This window comes from Coenobita brevimanus, chromosome 15 (genome assembly GCF_032717465.1).
Source record: "Coenobita brevimanus isolate Jiangsu-jjx chromosome 15, ASM3271746v2, whole genome shotgun sequence".
NCBI classification, from domain to species: Eukaryota; Metazoa; Arthropoda; class Malacostraca; order Decapoda; family Coenobitidae; genus Coenobita; species Coenobita brevimanus.
In genome coordinates, this window is record NC_136968.1 from 33992053 (window position 1) to 34007157 (window position 15105).

The window sequence follows — 15105 nt, forward strand, 5'->3', positions numbered from 1 at the left end:
TTTCATGTGGAGAGGGTGGAGAGTGAGAGACTGACGAGGAGAGTGTATGTGAGTGAGGTGGAGGGGGGTAGAGGAAGGGGGAGGCCAAGGATGAGATGGGGGGATGGAGTGGAGAGGTATGTGAGAGAGGGGAGTGTGAGCTGGGAGCAGCGCAATGAAATGGTGGGGGACAGGGCGACATGGAGACGACTTGTTTGTGGCCACCCCTTATGGGATTAAGGCGTCTGGCGATAGAGAGATTTATTTCATTATTATGACTTTAGTTTTAATATTCTTTTATTTTCATCTGACGGAACCGGGCAACTCACACCTTGAATACTAAGTTGCGGTTGCGTAAAATTCAGTGAGTCTTAGTTCTGAGTATGAGTCTCCTTGGTTACTAGTCAAACCAACCCTCCAATCTAACTACACCTGGCCATCAACTGAGCTGGAAGGGGTTAAGGAATATTTGTCAGGTTAGAGTAAACGTTGTATAGAATGGCTCCAGGCCTTCGTATTGGTACCTGATCTACAGTATATTAGAAGCAGAGGGATGGAATTGAGAGGTATATGAGGGAGGGGAAGACCGAGGATGAGGTGGAGGGATGGAGTTGAGAGGTATATGAGGGCGGGGGGGGTGAGTTGGGGGGAGGGCAGTCAATTGGTGGGTGACAGAGCGACTTGGAGGCGTTTTTGTCTGCGGCCACCCTTTGCGGGATTAGGGCGTCAGGCTATAGATGAATAGTTACTAATTTACAAAAAAAAAAAAAAAATGAATAAATAAATAAACAAGGCAGGTCTCAAAAGTTAGATATCGTTGTATATTAAAACTTATCCAAAATTTGTGTTTGTAATCGTTTATATGTCTGTCTGTCTTTACTTATGCGCCAACCGAGCACTGCAGAATTAAAACGATGAATATTATAGTGTATGATACAAATGATGATGAGTAGTAGTAGTAGTACGGTAGTAGTAATAGTAGTAGTAGTAGTAGTAGTAGTAATAATAATAATAATAATAATAATAGTGATAATAATAATAATGCACTACACAAGTCTCCATTCATCACCTTCAGCTAAATAAAAATGGTAATTAATTAAACCATAGTAAACAAAGGCGGTGGTGCCACGTTGTATGTTTGCTGTTGCGGTGTTGCCACGCCTATTGAAAGCTTGTTTTCTGATCATTCTTTTTATATCTACCTCCTTGCAAATTTATTTTATGTGTAATACCAGTCTATCAAAGTATCTGTTAGTATGTGTATCTGTATCTATCTATCTATCTATCTATCTGTTAGCATTTTCAGTTCTGCCAGTTTTCCATTTATCCATATTTATATATTTTATGATTTAGCCTGTCTGTCCCTCCATGTTTTTTCTCTGCATCTGTCAGTAATACTTTATCCATATATAAACTGATCTAAGTGTATTATAACTTTCTACATATGCATCACAGTGTCTATCCGTGTGTGTATATCTTTATCTATCCATATCAGTATATTTTGGTTATCTGAGGGATGAGTGAGGCTGGTGACTCTCATCTTAAATGTCAGGACCAACTTGCTTAGCCCCGGGTTCCTATGCTCATGGGGTGACATAGGATTGGATGATGGATGGATCTGTATCTAATCAGGAGTTCATTACCAACGGAATTACGTTTGAAGTAAGTATCTAGGAGTCATGGTTACCAAAAGCTGAGACTAACTTAACAAACATCCCTTGCCCCTCACAGCCGAAGCGTTTGCCAAGTGTAGTCTGACTGAGGGGTTGATTTGACTGTTTCTTTTAACTTGGCCCAGATTTTCGTCCTTTTGTAGCTTGTTTAAAAGAGCTCGGTAGCAGAAAAAGATAATGCTACAGCTCTACATTCATTTCATAGCACTTCTTCGTGACTGCCATCGTACTTTAGCATATATTGTTGCAGCTCTACATCCTTTTCGCAGCACTTCTTCGTGACTATCATGGTATTTCAGTGAGTATTGTTGCGGCTCTACATCCTTTTCACAGCACTTCTTCGTGACTACCATCGTACTTTAGCGTATATTGTTGCAACTCTTTATTCAGGATGGAGAGAGAATTTTAGGCCAAGTTAGAGTCAGAGGAGTATAGTAACCAAGGAGACTCATTCCCACCTCCTAAGGCCTTTCGAGTCATATTACTAAAACTTGATATTTTAATTCTGGGAGTCTAGTAACCAAGGAGACTCATTCCTACCTCATAACTAAGACAATTTGATATTAAAACTGTGGGAGTCTAGTAACCAAGGAGACTCATTCCTACTTCAACAAAGAAAACGGTATATAAATTGAGTAGCCCAGTTCCGTCGGATGAAAACACAAGGAGTCTAGTTAATAGGGGATAATGAAGGCTGTGTCTAACCTCTCCCCGTCAGTCTCTCCACAGCCAGCATAAAATCGTCTGATAATGCTGGGAATAAAATAATGTCATCGGAGTGAAGGGGTTAACAAGCGTATTTGAACGGTGATGATGGTGGTGGTGGCAGTGTGGTGAAGGGTTGCGATGATGGTGGTGGTGGTGATGATGGCAGTGTGATGAAGGGTTGCGATGATGGTGGTGGTGATGATGAAGGGTTGCGATGATGGTGGTGGTGATGATGGCAGTGTGGTGAAGGGTTGCGATGATGGTGGTGGTGGTGATGTTGGCAGTGTGATGAAGGGTTGCGATGATGGTGGTGGTGATGATGAAGGCAGTGTGGTGAAGGGTTGCGATGATGATGGTGGTGGTGATGATGGCAGTGTGATGAAGGGTTGCGATGATGGTGGTGGTGGTGGTGATGATAATGGCAGTGTGATGAAGGGTTGCGATGATGGTGGTAGTGATGGTGGTGATGATAATGGCAGTGTGATGAAGGGTTGCGATGATGGTGGTAGTGATGGTGGTGATGATAATGGCAGTGTGATGAAGGGTTGCGATGATGGTGGTGGTGGTGATGGCAGTGTGATGAAGGGTTGCGATGGTGGTGGTGATGATGGCAGTGTGATGAAGGGTTGCGATGATGGTGGTGGTGTTGGTGGTGGTGGTGGTGATGATGATGGCAGGAAGGGTTGCAATGATGGTGGTGGTGATGATGATGATGATGACGTGGGAAACAGGATTGAAATGATCATGGTGGTGATGATGATGATGATGATGTGCAATGTAGATTCAGCAACATTGCGCCGTCTTCGATGTAGGAGGCTTCTTTACACCTCTCCCTTGGCGATTTATTTTACATATTACAACTCTCTCCCTTATGTTATTAAATAGTTCAGATATCGACGTAGCTTGCATCAGTAACAGAAGAGGTGTGATAATGCAGATATTATAGATAACTAAGATAGATAATTAAGGTAGATAGATATAGATAACTAAGGTGTTATATGCAGAATAAATCGCCAAGGAAGAAGTGTTACGGTACTGCCAAAACCACTGAAAATATGACGCCTTACCTCTTCAGTATGACCCAAGTTGTTGTTGAACCCAGTGGACTGCAGACTGAAATTGTGCTCCTCTAAAGTCTGCCATCTCTCTCTCTCTCTCTCTCTCTCTCTCTCTCTCTCTCTCTCTTTAATTTTGGTCTTACACCCCTTCTCTCTCTCTCTCTCTCTCTCTCTCTCTCTCTCTCTCTCTCTCTCTCTCTCTCTCTCAGAAATGCAAGCAGCGGGTCCATCTACTCACTTGGGCTGAAGCTTGGATCGTTGCCGGTACCACTTCTTCATGATGGCGACGTAGGGGCAGTGAAGGACCAGTATTATGAAGAGGCCGACCAGCTGCGCCCCTATCGTCCAGCCCAGAGACGTGACCAGGTCCAACTCAGCCGCGTGTCGGTCGTATTCGGGCATGACCAGACTTCGGTCCATCTCACTATAGTAGCACCAGAAGCGGCGGCCGGGCACCCCATAGTACTCAAAGAAGGTGTCACAGTCTACGTTTGGAGGGTAACCACATCCCTTCACGTTTATATACAAGGAGGCATTGAGTCGGTCCCAGTGCTCGGGGTCTATGTACGTTGTCTCTTCAGCGGGTATGGTTCCGTTTTGCGTCACCTTGCATTCATCCTCCATCCCTGTCTCATTTCTCAGGGAGCAGTTTCTGTACACTACCGTAATTTGGGTGCAGTTGTACACGTCCATTGTGCACCCCTCCGTACATGAACACCACGCAATGTTTTTCAAGCCTATCACACGCTCGGCAAACGTGGTCATACACAGAACAGGCTCTGGGTGAAAATTGTAGGTTAGAGTGGCCAGGGCAGGGTCAATGATCATGGGTACGAGAAAGAGGAGCGTAAACAGCCCGCCAATGATCATGAGCCCGGCAAGGATGGTAATATAAAGCTTGATTAACGCCAGGCAGGAGGTCTTCTTTTTCTTCGTACTCTTGCGTTCTTTGAGGAGCTGCCGGAGGGCCCTTTTCCCTGCATCGAGCTGGGCCTTGTCGACCATCTCCTGCAGGTGTTCATGATTGTTGTTATCCACCCTGGGCGAGTTGTTGAGCTTCTCTTTACTCCTCTTGGGTGTCAGCGTTGGTGACTTGAAATCTTTCTGTGGCCTGGCTCGTATGGGGTATTCCAGGTCCTCGTGTGAAGAGGACGTGGAGGGCAGATTGGGGAGCGAGGGTGGTAGGAGCGCCCCACTCTGGTTCGTTGTGTTGTCCACCACCATCACGGAACCCGCTTGGTCTTACCTCGACGCTTCATCACAACGTCATCGGGTAACCACGTCCATTTGCAAGCATTGCCGGGAGTCCCTTGTGTGGATGTGTGATACGGATAGTCCAGGAAGCTTCACTGGCAATGTGGAAACGTGTGGTGTGAGGGTTTTGAACCGTCTTAATATATTTCAGAAGTCACAAGCTATACCATTTAATATCTGATATCAAAAGAAATCCCGCCCCCAGTATTAAAGACAAAATTTTCGTCCCAGAATCACTCTGACTTCCAGAACGTTCCAGTGACGCCTACTGAAGTGCTTAATCCATCCGAGACCGTCCTAATTAGCACCAGAATCGTTGCTCTTTTGTTTTCTTCCTTCACCGATGCAGTTCACTCAGGTTCCAGCGGTTTCTGACGGCTGTTATCGACCTGTCCAAGCGGCTGTAATTTTCCACAGGCTTTGGTAGGGTCACATAGGGCAGGCCGGGGGTATAGAATGAGCCTAGACGGTCACATAGGCTCAGTGGGACCTTTATCACCTACACACACGCCTACACACACAACACTTTGCATTCTTTCTAGGCCATTATGGATTTTATCAGTTTCTAGTTTTTTGGCACATAGGCTCACGTAGGCTCGGGTAGGGTAGGCTGCAGGTCCAGGGCAGGGTTGGGGGTGCTATAGGCTCATCCTGGCCTACACAGGGTGCCCGTATGGCGTAGGGTAGGCCAGGGAGAGAGAGGTAGAGTGTGGTGTGTGCGCTAGCCAGTCTCACTCACTATTGAATGGTGCACCTGCCTCACCTCCCCCACACCATCCCTGCCTCACCCCATGTCCGCTTCCCTTCCTCTCTGTCTCGCCCTCTCCCTCCCTCCCTCCGACCCGGTCTTACCCCCGCCTTCCCTGCCTCACCCACACTGTGCCTCACCCCACCTCGTATCACCTCTGCCCGCCTTACTCCCACCCTGCCTCACCCACACTGTGCCTCACCCCACCTTGTATCACCTCTGCCCGCCTTACTCCCACCCTGCCTCACCCACACCCTGCCTTGCTACTCCCACCCTGCCTCACCCACACCCTGCCTTGCTCGCACCCTGGCTCCCCACACCCCCCACACAGTACACATTATTTATGCATTAGGCATACGTATTCGTCTGGCCCCAGGCGCTGGAGAGGGACGCCTTCACGTGGTGGCACTGATAAAACCGAGCGAGTCAATTGCCTGGTTGTATGAATGTTCAACTACTTCCCTATCCCCTAAAAGGACGATGGACGGCAGGAGAGGGGTAAGTTAAGCCTGCAGTCCACTGGGTTCACGTTTAAGATGAGACTGGCACCACAACCACCACAATCACACCACCGCCATTACCACAAACCGCCAGTCACACCACCACCACAATCACACCACCACCACCAGTCACACCACCACCGCAATCACACCACCACCACCAGTCACACCACCACCGCAATCACACCACCACCACCAGTCACACCACCACCACCAGTCACACCACCACCGCAATCACACCACCACCACCAGTCACACCACCACCGCAATCACACCACCACCGCAATCACACCACCACCACCAGTCACACCACCACCACAATCACACCACCACCGCAATCACACTACCACCACAGACAACACAGAACAGCAGCAGCAATAACAACAGTAAATAACCCTCTGTATTATGCCATTCATTCATCAATTCACTCGTAAGACAGTTCATCCATTCATTATTTTGCTTTTTTTTTTATTCAAACCTTTAACTTTATACACAATAAGTGTTTGAATATTAGAATGCATTTTTTAGTCTTACTTCCAGACGGTTTTATTTATTTTATGGGGAACTTTTATTCGTGTGTGTGTGTGTGTGTGTGTGTGTGTGTGTGTGTGTGTAACAAGTAAGCAGATTTACTGCATGTAAAACAAATTTTGAACACTCCTGATTCGTTGAACTTGTATGTTCATAAATTTTTGTTTTTGTAGTTGTAAAATAAAGTGGTAATGCTTGTTTATCTTTATTGCTGAGAGAGAGAGAGAGAGAGAGAGAGAGAGAGAGAGAGCATGTTGTAGTATTATGTTGCTAAAACCCAGTATTCAAGATGGAGAGATGGCAATTTTAGGCCATGTTAGTTATACACACACACACATACAGTATATATAATATATATATATATATATATATATATATATATATATATATATATATATATATATATATATATATATATACAGTTGTATATACTGTATATACGGTCTCTCACTTGCGGATTATGAAAGTTTTAGCAACATATACGTGTATAAAGTGGATTTTGCTTTCATATATTCTTTTATTGTGGGATTCCTGTATATTTATCTATCAGTTTATCTGTCCATCTGTTTAGCCAGACGCCCTAATCAGGATTCTTATGTTTAATGTTTTGACCCCTTTGTTTGTAACCGTTTCGTGGTCAGAATCGCTTTTTATTTATTCCAGTTAATGCCAGACGATTTTTTTTTTTTTTTTTTTTGTAATGGGAGCCTACGGTAACCAAGCGTCGTATTAAAGTGACAGAATTCATCCTAATACCTATCTATCTATCTATCTATCTATTGCCAGACGCCTCAATCCCGTTTGGGGTGGCCACAAACAAATCGCCTCCAAGTCGCCCTGTCCCCCGCCATTTCACTGCCCTGCTCCCAACTTACACACCCCTCTCTCATATACCTCTCCACCCCATCCCTCCATCTCATCCACGGCCTCCCCCTCCCTCTTCCCCCCTCCACCTCACTCACATACACTCTCTTCGTCAGTCTTTCACCCTCCATCCTCTCCACATGGCCAAACCACCTCAGTGTGTTCCTCATAACGCTTCCTATCACATCCACATCCACACCACAACGCTCCTTTATATCCTCATTCGTCAGCCTTTCTCTCCATGTGACTCCACAGGCTCCTCGTAAATAACTCATTTCCATTGCTCTCACTCTTGACTTGTGTCCTTCCAACAACGTCCAAGCTTCACTTCCGTACGTTAGAGTTGGTATCACAATACTGTCATGTAGTAGCTTTTTCACTTCCATGCTCACTTCCCTGTTTCTTATCACTGCTTTCAAGGACCCAGCAACCTTTCTTCCCTGCTGTACCCTTTCATGCACTTCACCCTCCAAACCTCCATCCTTACTCATCACACTACCCAAGTACTTAAACGTACTCACATTTTCCAATTCCTCACCGTCCAACCTCGCTGTACATTCACTGACTTCACCTCTCTCAAAGACCATCACTTTACTCTTCCCTACATTCACCTAATACCTAATTTATATATTTAGCGTAATATCTCATAGCATCCTCTTTTGTGCTATTTGTCATTTTAATATCGGACAGTTTGCTCCAGTACCATACAAAGGGATATTGAGGTGCAGTGTACTTAATTAAGTGCAAAAGAATTTTAAATATCAAAATACATTAGAGTGTGACAGTTTTTATTACATTGATTTCTCCATTTCTTTATTCTTACAGTTGGTTCAATATACTGTCACGTTAATCCTGTTTCTCCAAGACATCAGAACTATTTAATCTCGAACCGCTCTCTCGCGAGTTTAGACTTCGTGTACCAGCTCTTCCTTGTATAGAATTTTGCTCGGTTTTCTCTAATATTTTGAATTTCATTCTTTAAAACCCACTGTTTTATTCAACTTAAGAATCTGTTGTCATGAACGGGTTAATTTGGCTGTATCTAACCCATTATGTTCGGTAAGTCTATTAATGAAATCGCATGGTAATAGCAAAAATAAAAGTACATGACGTACTACAGTCAAATCAGTAAGCCAGGAACACTATTTCAACAAATGCCAGACGATTTTATTCAGCTAAGTGAGTCGTAGGAGTCATGATAACCATTCCATACATAGAAATAAGTAGTAAGGAAGAGATGGAAGGGCAGGTTATCTATGGTAGTGCTAGGAAGCGTTCAAATCCCATGAGAAAGGAGCCCCCCTTTTAAAAAAACAAGACCGTTTGTATATATGCCACTTTTATCGAACAGAGTAACAGAAAAATGCTTTATATTCAGAGATGCATGTTAGCTGACGATGTATTAGATATATTGGCCATTTCTATATCTTATAAGGGTTATTTGTTTCGAGATGACGTCATAAAGCAGAAATATTATGATCTTTAACGTTTTGTTATGTATGCTTTATCTTATTTTAATCACATACCTACGTATCATTTGCTAGTACTAAATTATTATGATTTTACGATAAGTATTTTTTAAAATTAATCTAGGACAACATAATTAAGGAAAATAAAAATATCCCCTTATCAGGATCGTCCATGGAGACGTGGACGAAGTGCCGTGGAGGTTGGAGTCGTCGCCATTTGGCTCACCTGTATCCATTATGGCGTGAAGGTAGCAGGCTTCAGACTTTCCCAGCCCCACCCACCAATGGAACTAGTCTTCAAGCATCCCCTGATACACCAGTTACCCCCAGCCATAACCGAGGTGGGAATATATGTGTTTAAATATACTGTACATTGTTTTGCCCATGTACCCATTTTACACGATGCATATTTTAAGAGCGTGATATGTATGCCTCTCAAATAAACCAGTACGTCGTATGGCATTGCAGTATTTACCTTGTTTTCAAAAGTTTTGCATATATTAGAAGCTTAGCAATAGTAGTATTTTAGCTAGGTAGTTATATTTATTACTAATAAAAACGTTAAAATAAGTTACAGTACTTAAAAACTTTCCTCATAATATTTGTATCTTTATTCAAGTTTAGGTAAGGTTGCCATAGTGTAAAGTGTAGACCAGTCAACATCTGTATTGGCATTTGTATAAATTGTGATAAATATTACTTTCAGCACCCAATGGATTTCACCAGTAATTATATTTTTTCTTATTCCTGTGATTTTTATTGTTTTGACCGGATTCTGTTGAAAATGGGTTATTTATGGCAAGATATTTTAATCAGTAACAATCAAGACCTAACCAGACTGGCCCAGACCGAAGCAGTCCAAACCTGACAGAAACCGGACTAGCATAATTACAGCAAACCCTCACTTGACTGTACCCCACTAGACAATATTTAACACATTTTGAGGGTCCCCAAATTGTAATAGGTTCTGAATACCATTCGGTAAATGGCAAAAACCATCAGGATCTACTGACAGCACTGGGCCTGGTATTACTTTCGTTTCGGGCATATATGGAATTTCATATTTTTACACTTAACCAATCTTTAGATCTCCTTATCTGGAGTATTTTGAACCCCATTACAATCAACCGGAAATTAATATTAGCGTTGTGAATGGTTTTACAAAATTATTTCACTTTTCAGAACTTTGTGTCAGATGATCTTTCTGGTGCCTTGAGAAAGCTCATGTGTATTCATACATTCATTGCTAGTCACCAGTACGCATGCGCTCAAGCCTGACTTGCGCATTGCCGACGACGCGTTTGTTTCAGGCAGCTGATTGGTTCTTTTGTTTCATGTCCACCAATCATAGATAAGCAAAAGTAGCGATCGCTGTTTTGAATTTCAGTTTTAGGATGGCGGCTCTGTGCACAGAGTGTGACATTGGTTATATCTGCGTTATTACTAAATTTCATGGAGATTCTGTTCCCAAATCAGATTGTTAAGTTGTTCAGAGATTGTGGTGTTCTGCCAGCAACTGTCAGCAGTAAGAACTTTAATAATCAGTGCTATTTCAGAGACGATAAGCATATCAGGTATTGTGGCCGTACTACTGTGATTCCCAAATCATAAAAGATAAAAACGTGCTGTTAAAAATTGTCAGACCATAAGGGTACTTTCCTAGGAGAGGTTAGGTTACGAAGCCACCCAGTTAGGAAACGCTGCTAGGCCTGGGGGCAAAGCACCCAGTTAGGAAGAATGTGGTTATTTTCCGGTATTATATTTTATTATTATTTTTATTATTTTTTTTTTTATGTGATTACAGTATTTTAACCCTGCTTTCCTGTGGAAATGCTATGTGTCCCTGCATTTTCCCCACCCAAAACCCTGCATTCCCACAGGTCCTTATTGTTGTTGGTGGGGTGGAAGAGGTTATAGGTGAGGCTAGACATGTAAACTATGTTTTTCTGATGATTTTTTTAATGTTTTGAATTGTTTTGACCATTTCTATCAGAAATTGCTTGTTTTTGCGATTTTTCCGCTAGCAAAACCCTGAGGTCTGGTTAGTACTTGGATGGGTGACCGCCTGGGAACACCAGATGCTGTTGGCATCCCTACGTCAAGTGGGGTTGGTGGAGGATTAGTGCCCTTCCCTGTAAAACAATTAACTCTAAGCCCTTGACCACCCCGTTTGGGATACATGGTGTCTGGCAATGAATGAATGAATGAAAACCCTGAGGTGGGGATTGAGAAAATCACAACAACTAGCCATTTCTGATAGAAGTGAATGTCAGAATTGTTCAAAACACACAAAAATCCATTGGGAAAACATAGTTTGCATGGCGAACTCCATATATGTCCGAAAAAAAAAAAAAAACTTTACCCTAGGCTTACCTGACGCTTTTTTTTTTTTTTTTCCACACTTTGCATTTAATGTATACTATTCATAACATGGAGTGTATGAAGCAGGCCTACCATACCGGATTGTTTCCCGCACGCGGAGTGACTCAAAATGTAGTAACCAACAGTGGCAGCAGTTTTCCCACCTGCTTGGGCTAGTCATGAAGAAGTGCATTGACAAGGGTGTAAAATTCTGGGGCAGATTAGTGTAAAATGGATGTAGTTATTTTTAGTACTGGAATATGCTGTTTGACTCATTTGTTTTCTATCATGTGCCTGAAATCCCACTTCAGGTGGAGGAACATTGGTGTACCCATATCACTGGCATTATTGGATTGGGCTTCCCTCCAGTTGATCTGGTATTGAGAGCGGAAACTGGTGCTTTGGTGGTATGATGATGTTTCGTTGTTTTTATAGGCAATATACAGTGAACTCTCAGTTATCTGGTGTAATTCAGCCAACCCCTACACTCAATGAAGTGAAACATTGGATATTGCATAGTACTCCCCATCAGCTCAACATTCGGCATAGAGCCAAATACAGTACTGTATTACTGTCCGTCTTGAACACTATCCTAAAAACTCTCCTGTGAGTAAAGGATGAAAAACTAAGCAAAAATATAATACAGTAATGATACTGTGCTGGTTGGCTACCGCGTATGAGTCAGTTGATACGCCTCAAAGCCTGATGTTGCATAGACCTGCTGGTTACTTCCCATTTCGGCGCCGGATACAGGCATACCCAAGTTTAACGATGCAGTTGGTTAAGTAAAAACCCATCGTTAAGTAGGGTATTGTATCTCGGGGTAGATTACCATGTAAAGTATGGGGATATGTTTTTGAGCCTTGGGTTTCCCCCGCAACCAAGTCCTAAACCCACTCAAATGAGTCCAAAAACAAGTTTAAAGCCAATCTAAATGGCCTAACAGCTGTAAAAGAAGCTAACCTAAGCCTAAGACCTATAAATGACTCACTAAAGCCAACAATAAAATCTGAAAATCATCAAATCTAAGTCGAAAAAATCAAGCTTAGTAAACTGAACCCCAAAATGACAATGTTCACCCCACCTACTGCTAAAACACGTTAATCTAAGTCGAAAAACAGTTTATAAATCAACTTAAACACAATTTTAGTCTAAAATATCAACAAAATTGGTAAAAAAAAAATCAAAACTTATTGTTAAACCGGGGTTTGGCCATCGTTAGGTGGGGTATGATGGTATTTCTGCCCCCATCGTTAAGTTGGGATATCGCATCTAGAGGTATCAAATGTCGAGGTGTACCTGAATTGCATAATTTCACTGGCTGTTGTTTTAATAGAGCTGAGCCAAAAGTGCCAGTTGCGACAATGGGTAATTGAGAATTTACAATCTGTGGTCTTACTGATATGCAACATGTTTTATGAGAGAGTTGTACAGATGAGGTGTACATTTCAAACTAGCCTAAATTAACCTATTCAGTGAAGAACTAATAAACAGCAAAAAACAAAGCTTTTAGCTTTTTCTTAAAGCCTTTGTCTTTGTCCATACACAGTTGGAGCTTCACTTTACCTGGCATCTCTGACCAGTGGACCATCAGCACCAAACAACTGTAATAGTTTGCTATACCATTTTTAAAAATTAAGGTTATTTTGTCAGTTTGGCCTATGATTCACCTACATGTGTGCGGGTTTCTGTTGTTTTTATCATGTGATTTGTTTGATTTTTACATACATCTTCATTGGAAATGACCAGTTTTTGAGATCCTAACCCCTCAAAGGGAGTGATTTACAAACCATTTTAGGCATTAACCAACCCTGACCCGACTTAGCCCAACATTGACGCCGAGCAACTTGGTCTTAATGTAAGGAAATTCTGACTTTTATTGTAAGTTTGATCCTCACGTTCCTGAAGAAAAGAAAAGATTTGGGAGTGTATGTGGCAAAACTGAGTTGTCAGGCAGCAACTCGGACAGTGATTGGCTAGAATAAATCACATGACTTGTTCTGACTGCCTGCTCGCGATAGTTAGAAATGTTATATTTCCATTATTGTTGATTTCTGATAGAAGTGGCATAGAAAAGATGTTTGGACAGATAAGATCTACCTAAAGAACACCCCCAAATTACCATAGCTGGATCAGTTTTAGGCTGAAACCAAAATACCAAAATTATAATTGGTAGTACGAAACTGCTGAAAATGTAGGAGAGCGCCCTTGCATATAATTTTTGTTTTTTCCCTCACAAGAGGTAATTATTACAGCGATAGCTTGAAAAAGTAAAGGAAGTACGTGGTATGATATGTAATTATGAATCGGTTGTTTATACAACCTCAGTGATTTTATATTTAGACTTTGGCAAATGACCACCCACCATGTTGGGCTTTCAGGTCAATTTAGCCCCAATGTTATTGTCATCAATCGTTTTGGCCCTGCTAATCCAGTCTGACCTAAATTATCTAACCAAAGAACTTAACCTAACTTAACCTGACCAGAACAACATGGGAACGAGTAGATTTTGGGTGCTAATCGGTTTGTCCCCAGTAAGATGTTACCACCAGTGTCAGCAAACCAAACCTTTATGCTCATAGTAACATAGAATATTAGCTATCTGCAGAATCTGATGTCATATGAATTAAACAATTGTGAAACTTAATCCTCGTCATAAATTTTCTTAATTCATTAACCCGAACTATGCTGGGGTGGAGAAAAAAAAAAATGCCGGCCAATTTTGGATTTTTTTTTTTTTTTTTTTTTTTTTACGCTTAATACGTCAATGTAAGATCCCTGGCACAAATAAAAGTACTGTGATCATTAAAGCCAGAAAGTTGGTTGAATCGAGTTAGGTTGATGTCACGCTATCTCTGAAATCTTGAGATTACTGAGAGAGCAGATCAGCTGTGAGTTTGTGAACCAAATTTGGGATTTTTTTTGTGGGTAAATGAGGTTAATACATCAATATAAGATCCCTGGCATTAATAAAAGTAATTACCAAAGCCAGAAGGTAGGTCGAAATGAGTCGGGTTGGTGCCACTCGACCTCTGAAAGCTTCAAGGTTACAGACAGAGCAGAGCAACTGTGAGCCTGTAAAGATTCACTTGCCTCCCGCGCTCTTAAATCAGTGTTGTAAGCGTAGCGGAGAAATGTCTAAAGTTAGCGAAATATTATATTACCTTCCATTTTACTTTGTTTTCTTGCAATGACTTACCAGTGCTACAGGATGTAGATCTACGTCACTGGCGTTTTTGAAGGGGACGTAGATCTATGTCTCTAGCACATTACGGGTTAATGGAGCTCTCCTACATTTTGTTCAGAACTTATTTTTTGTTTTTTATTTATTTATCTATTTATTTATTTTTTGTTTTTTATTTTTTAATGGATTGAAATGCATGTAATGTCAGTGTGAGGTTAAGGATGCAAAACTATTGGAGTTTGGTAAAGTGACAACCACTTTAGAAATAATATATAATATTTCAGTTCCAGTCTGTAATTGTTATGAACATGAGCCTGTATTTTGATTACATTAAATCCTTATTGAGTAGAAGCTCTTTGTGCTGAATTTCTGCTAGAATGAAGCCTTTCAGGATACTGAACAATGTTGTGGTATGATGAATACAAATCTATAAAAAGAAACATTGGCCACCCAACCAGACATGTGGAAAGATAACTGATCCTTTGTGCCTCATTGCTTTTATATCTGTCATTACACATTTCAGTCAGTTTTTGTCACCTGAGAGCTAAATAATATTGTTGGTCTGGTAGTGCACAAGCTGTATGTAGGAAACGTAATTGTTGGCACTTATTGACTGAAGTAGGGTAGGTGTTTAAGGTTTTAAAAGCCTGAGTGTGTTAATGACTATCAAGCACTAGATTTAGCAATTTCTTGGATATAACATTGATCTCTGTCCCTAATTAGCTTATTATAGCAAGGGTTCATTGTGTTTATTTTTCGGAATGGGAGTGTTATAT

At 41.7% G+C, this 15105-nt stretch overlaps 1 protein-coding gene across 1 annotated transcript in view; it reads right to left on the reverse strand.

Moving 5' to 3' along the window:
• The window catches only part of LOC145390631 (uncharacterized), a 37565-nt gene extending 32894 nt beyond the window's left edge, over positions 1-4671 (reverse strand). The window contains exon 1 of the mRNA XM_080265425.1: positions 3657-4671. Coding sequence (XP_080121551.1) covers positions 3657-4642 — 986 coding nt within the window. The 5' untranslated portion in view covers positions 4643-4671. The remainder of the gene's footprint in view (positions 1-3656) is intronic.
• Positions 4672-15105: the final 10434 nt, after the last annotated feature.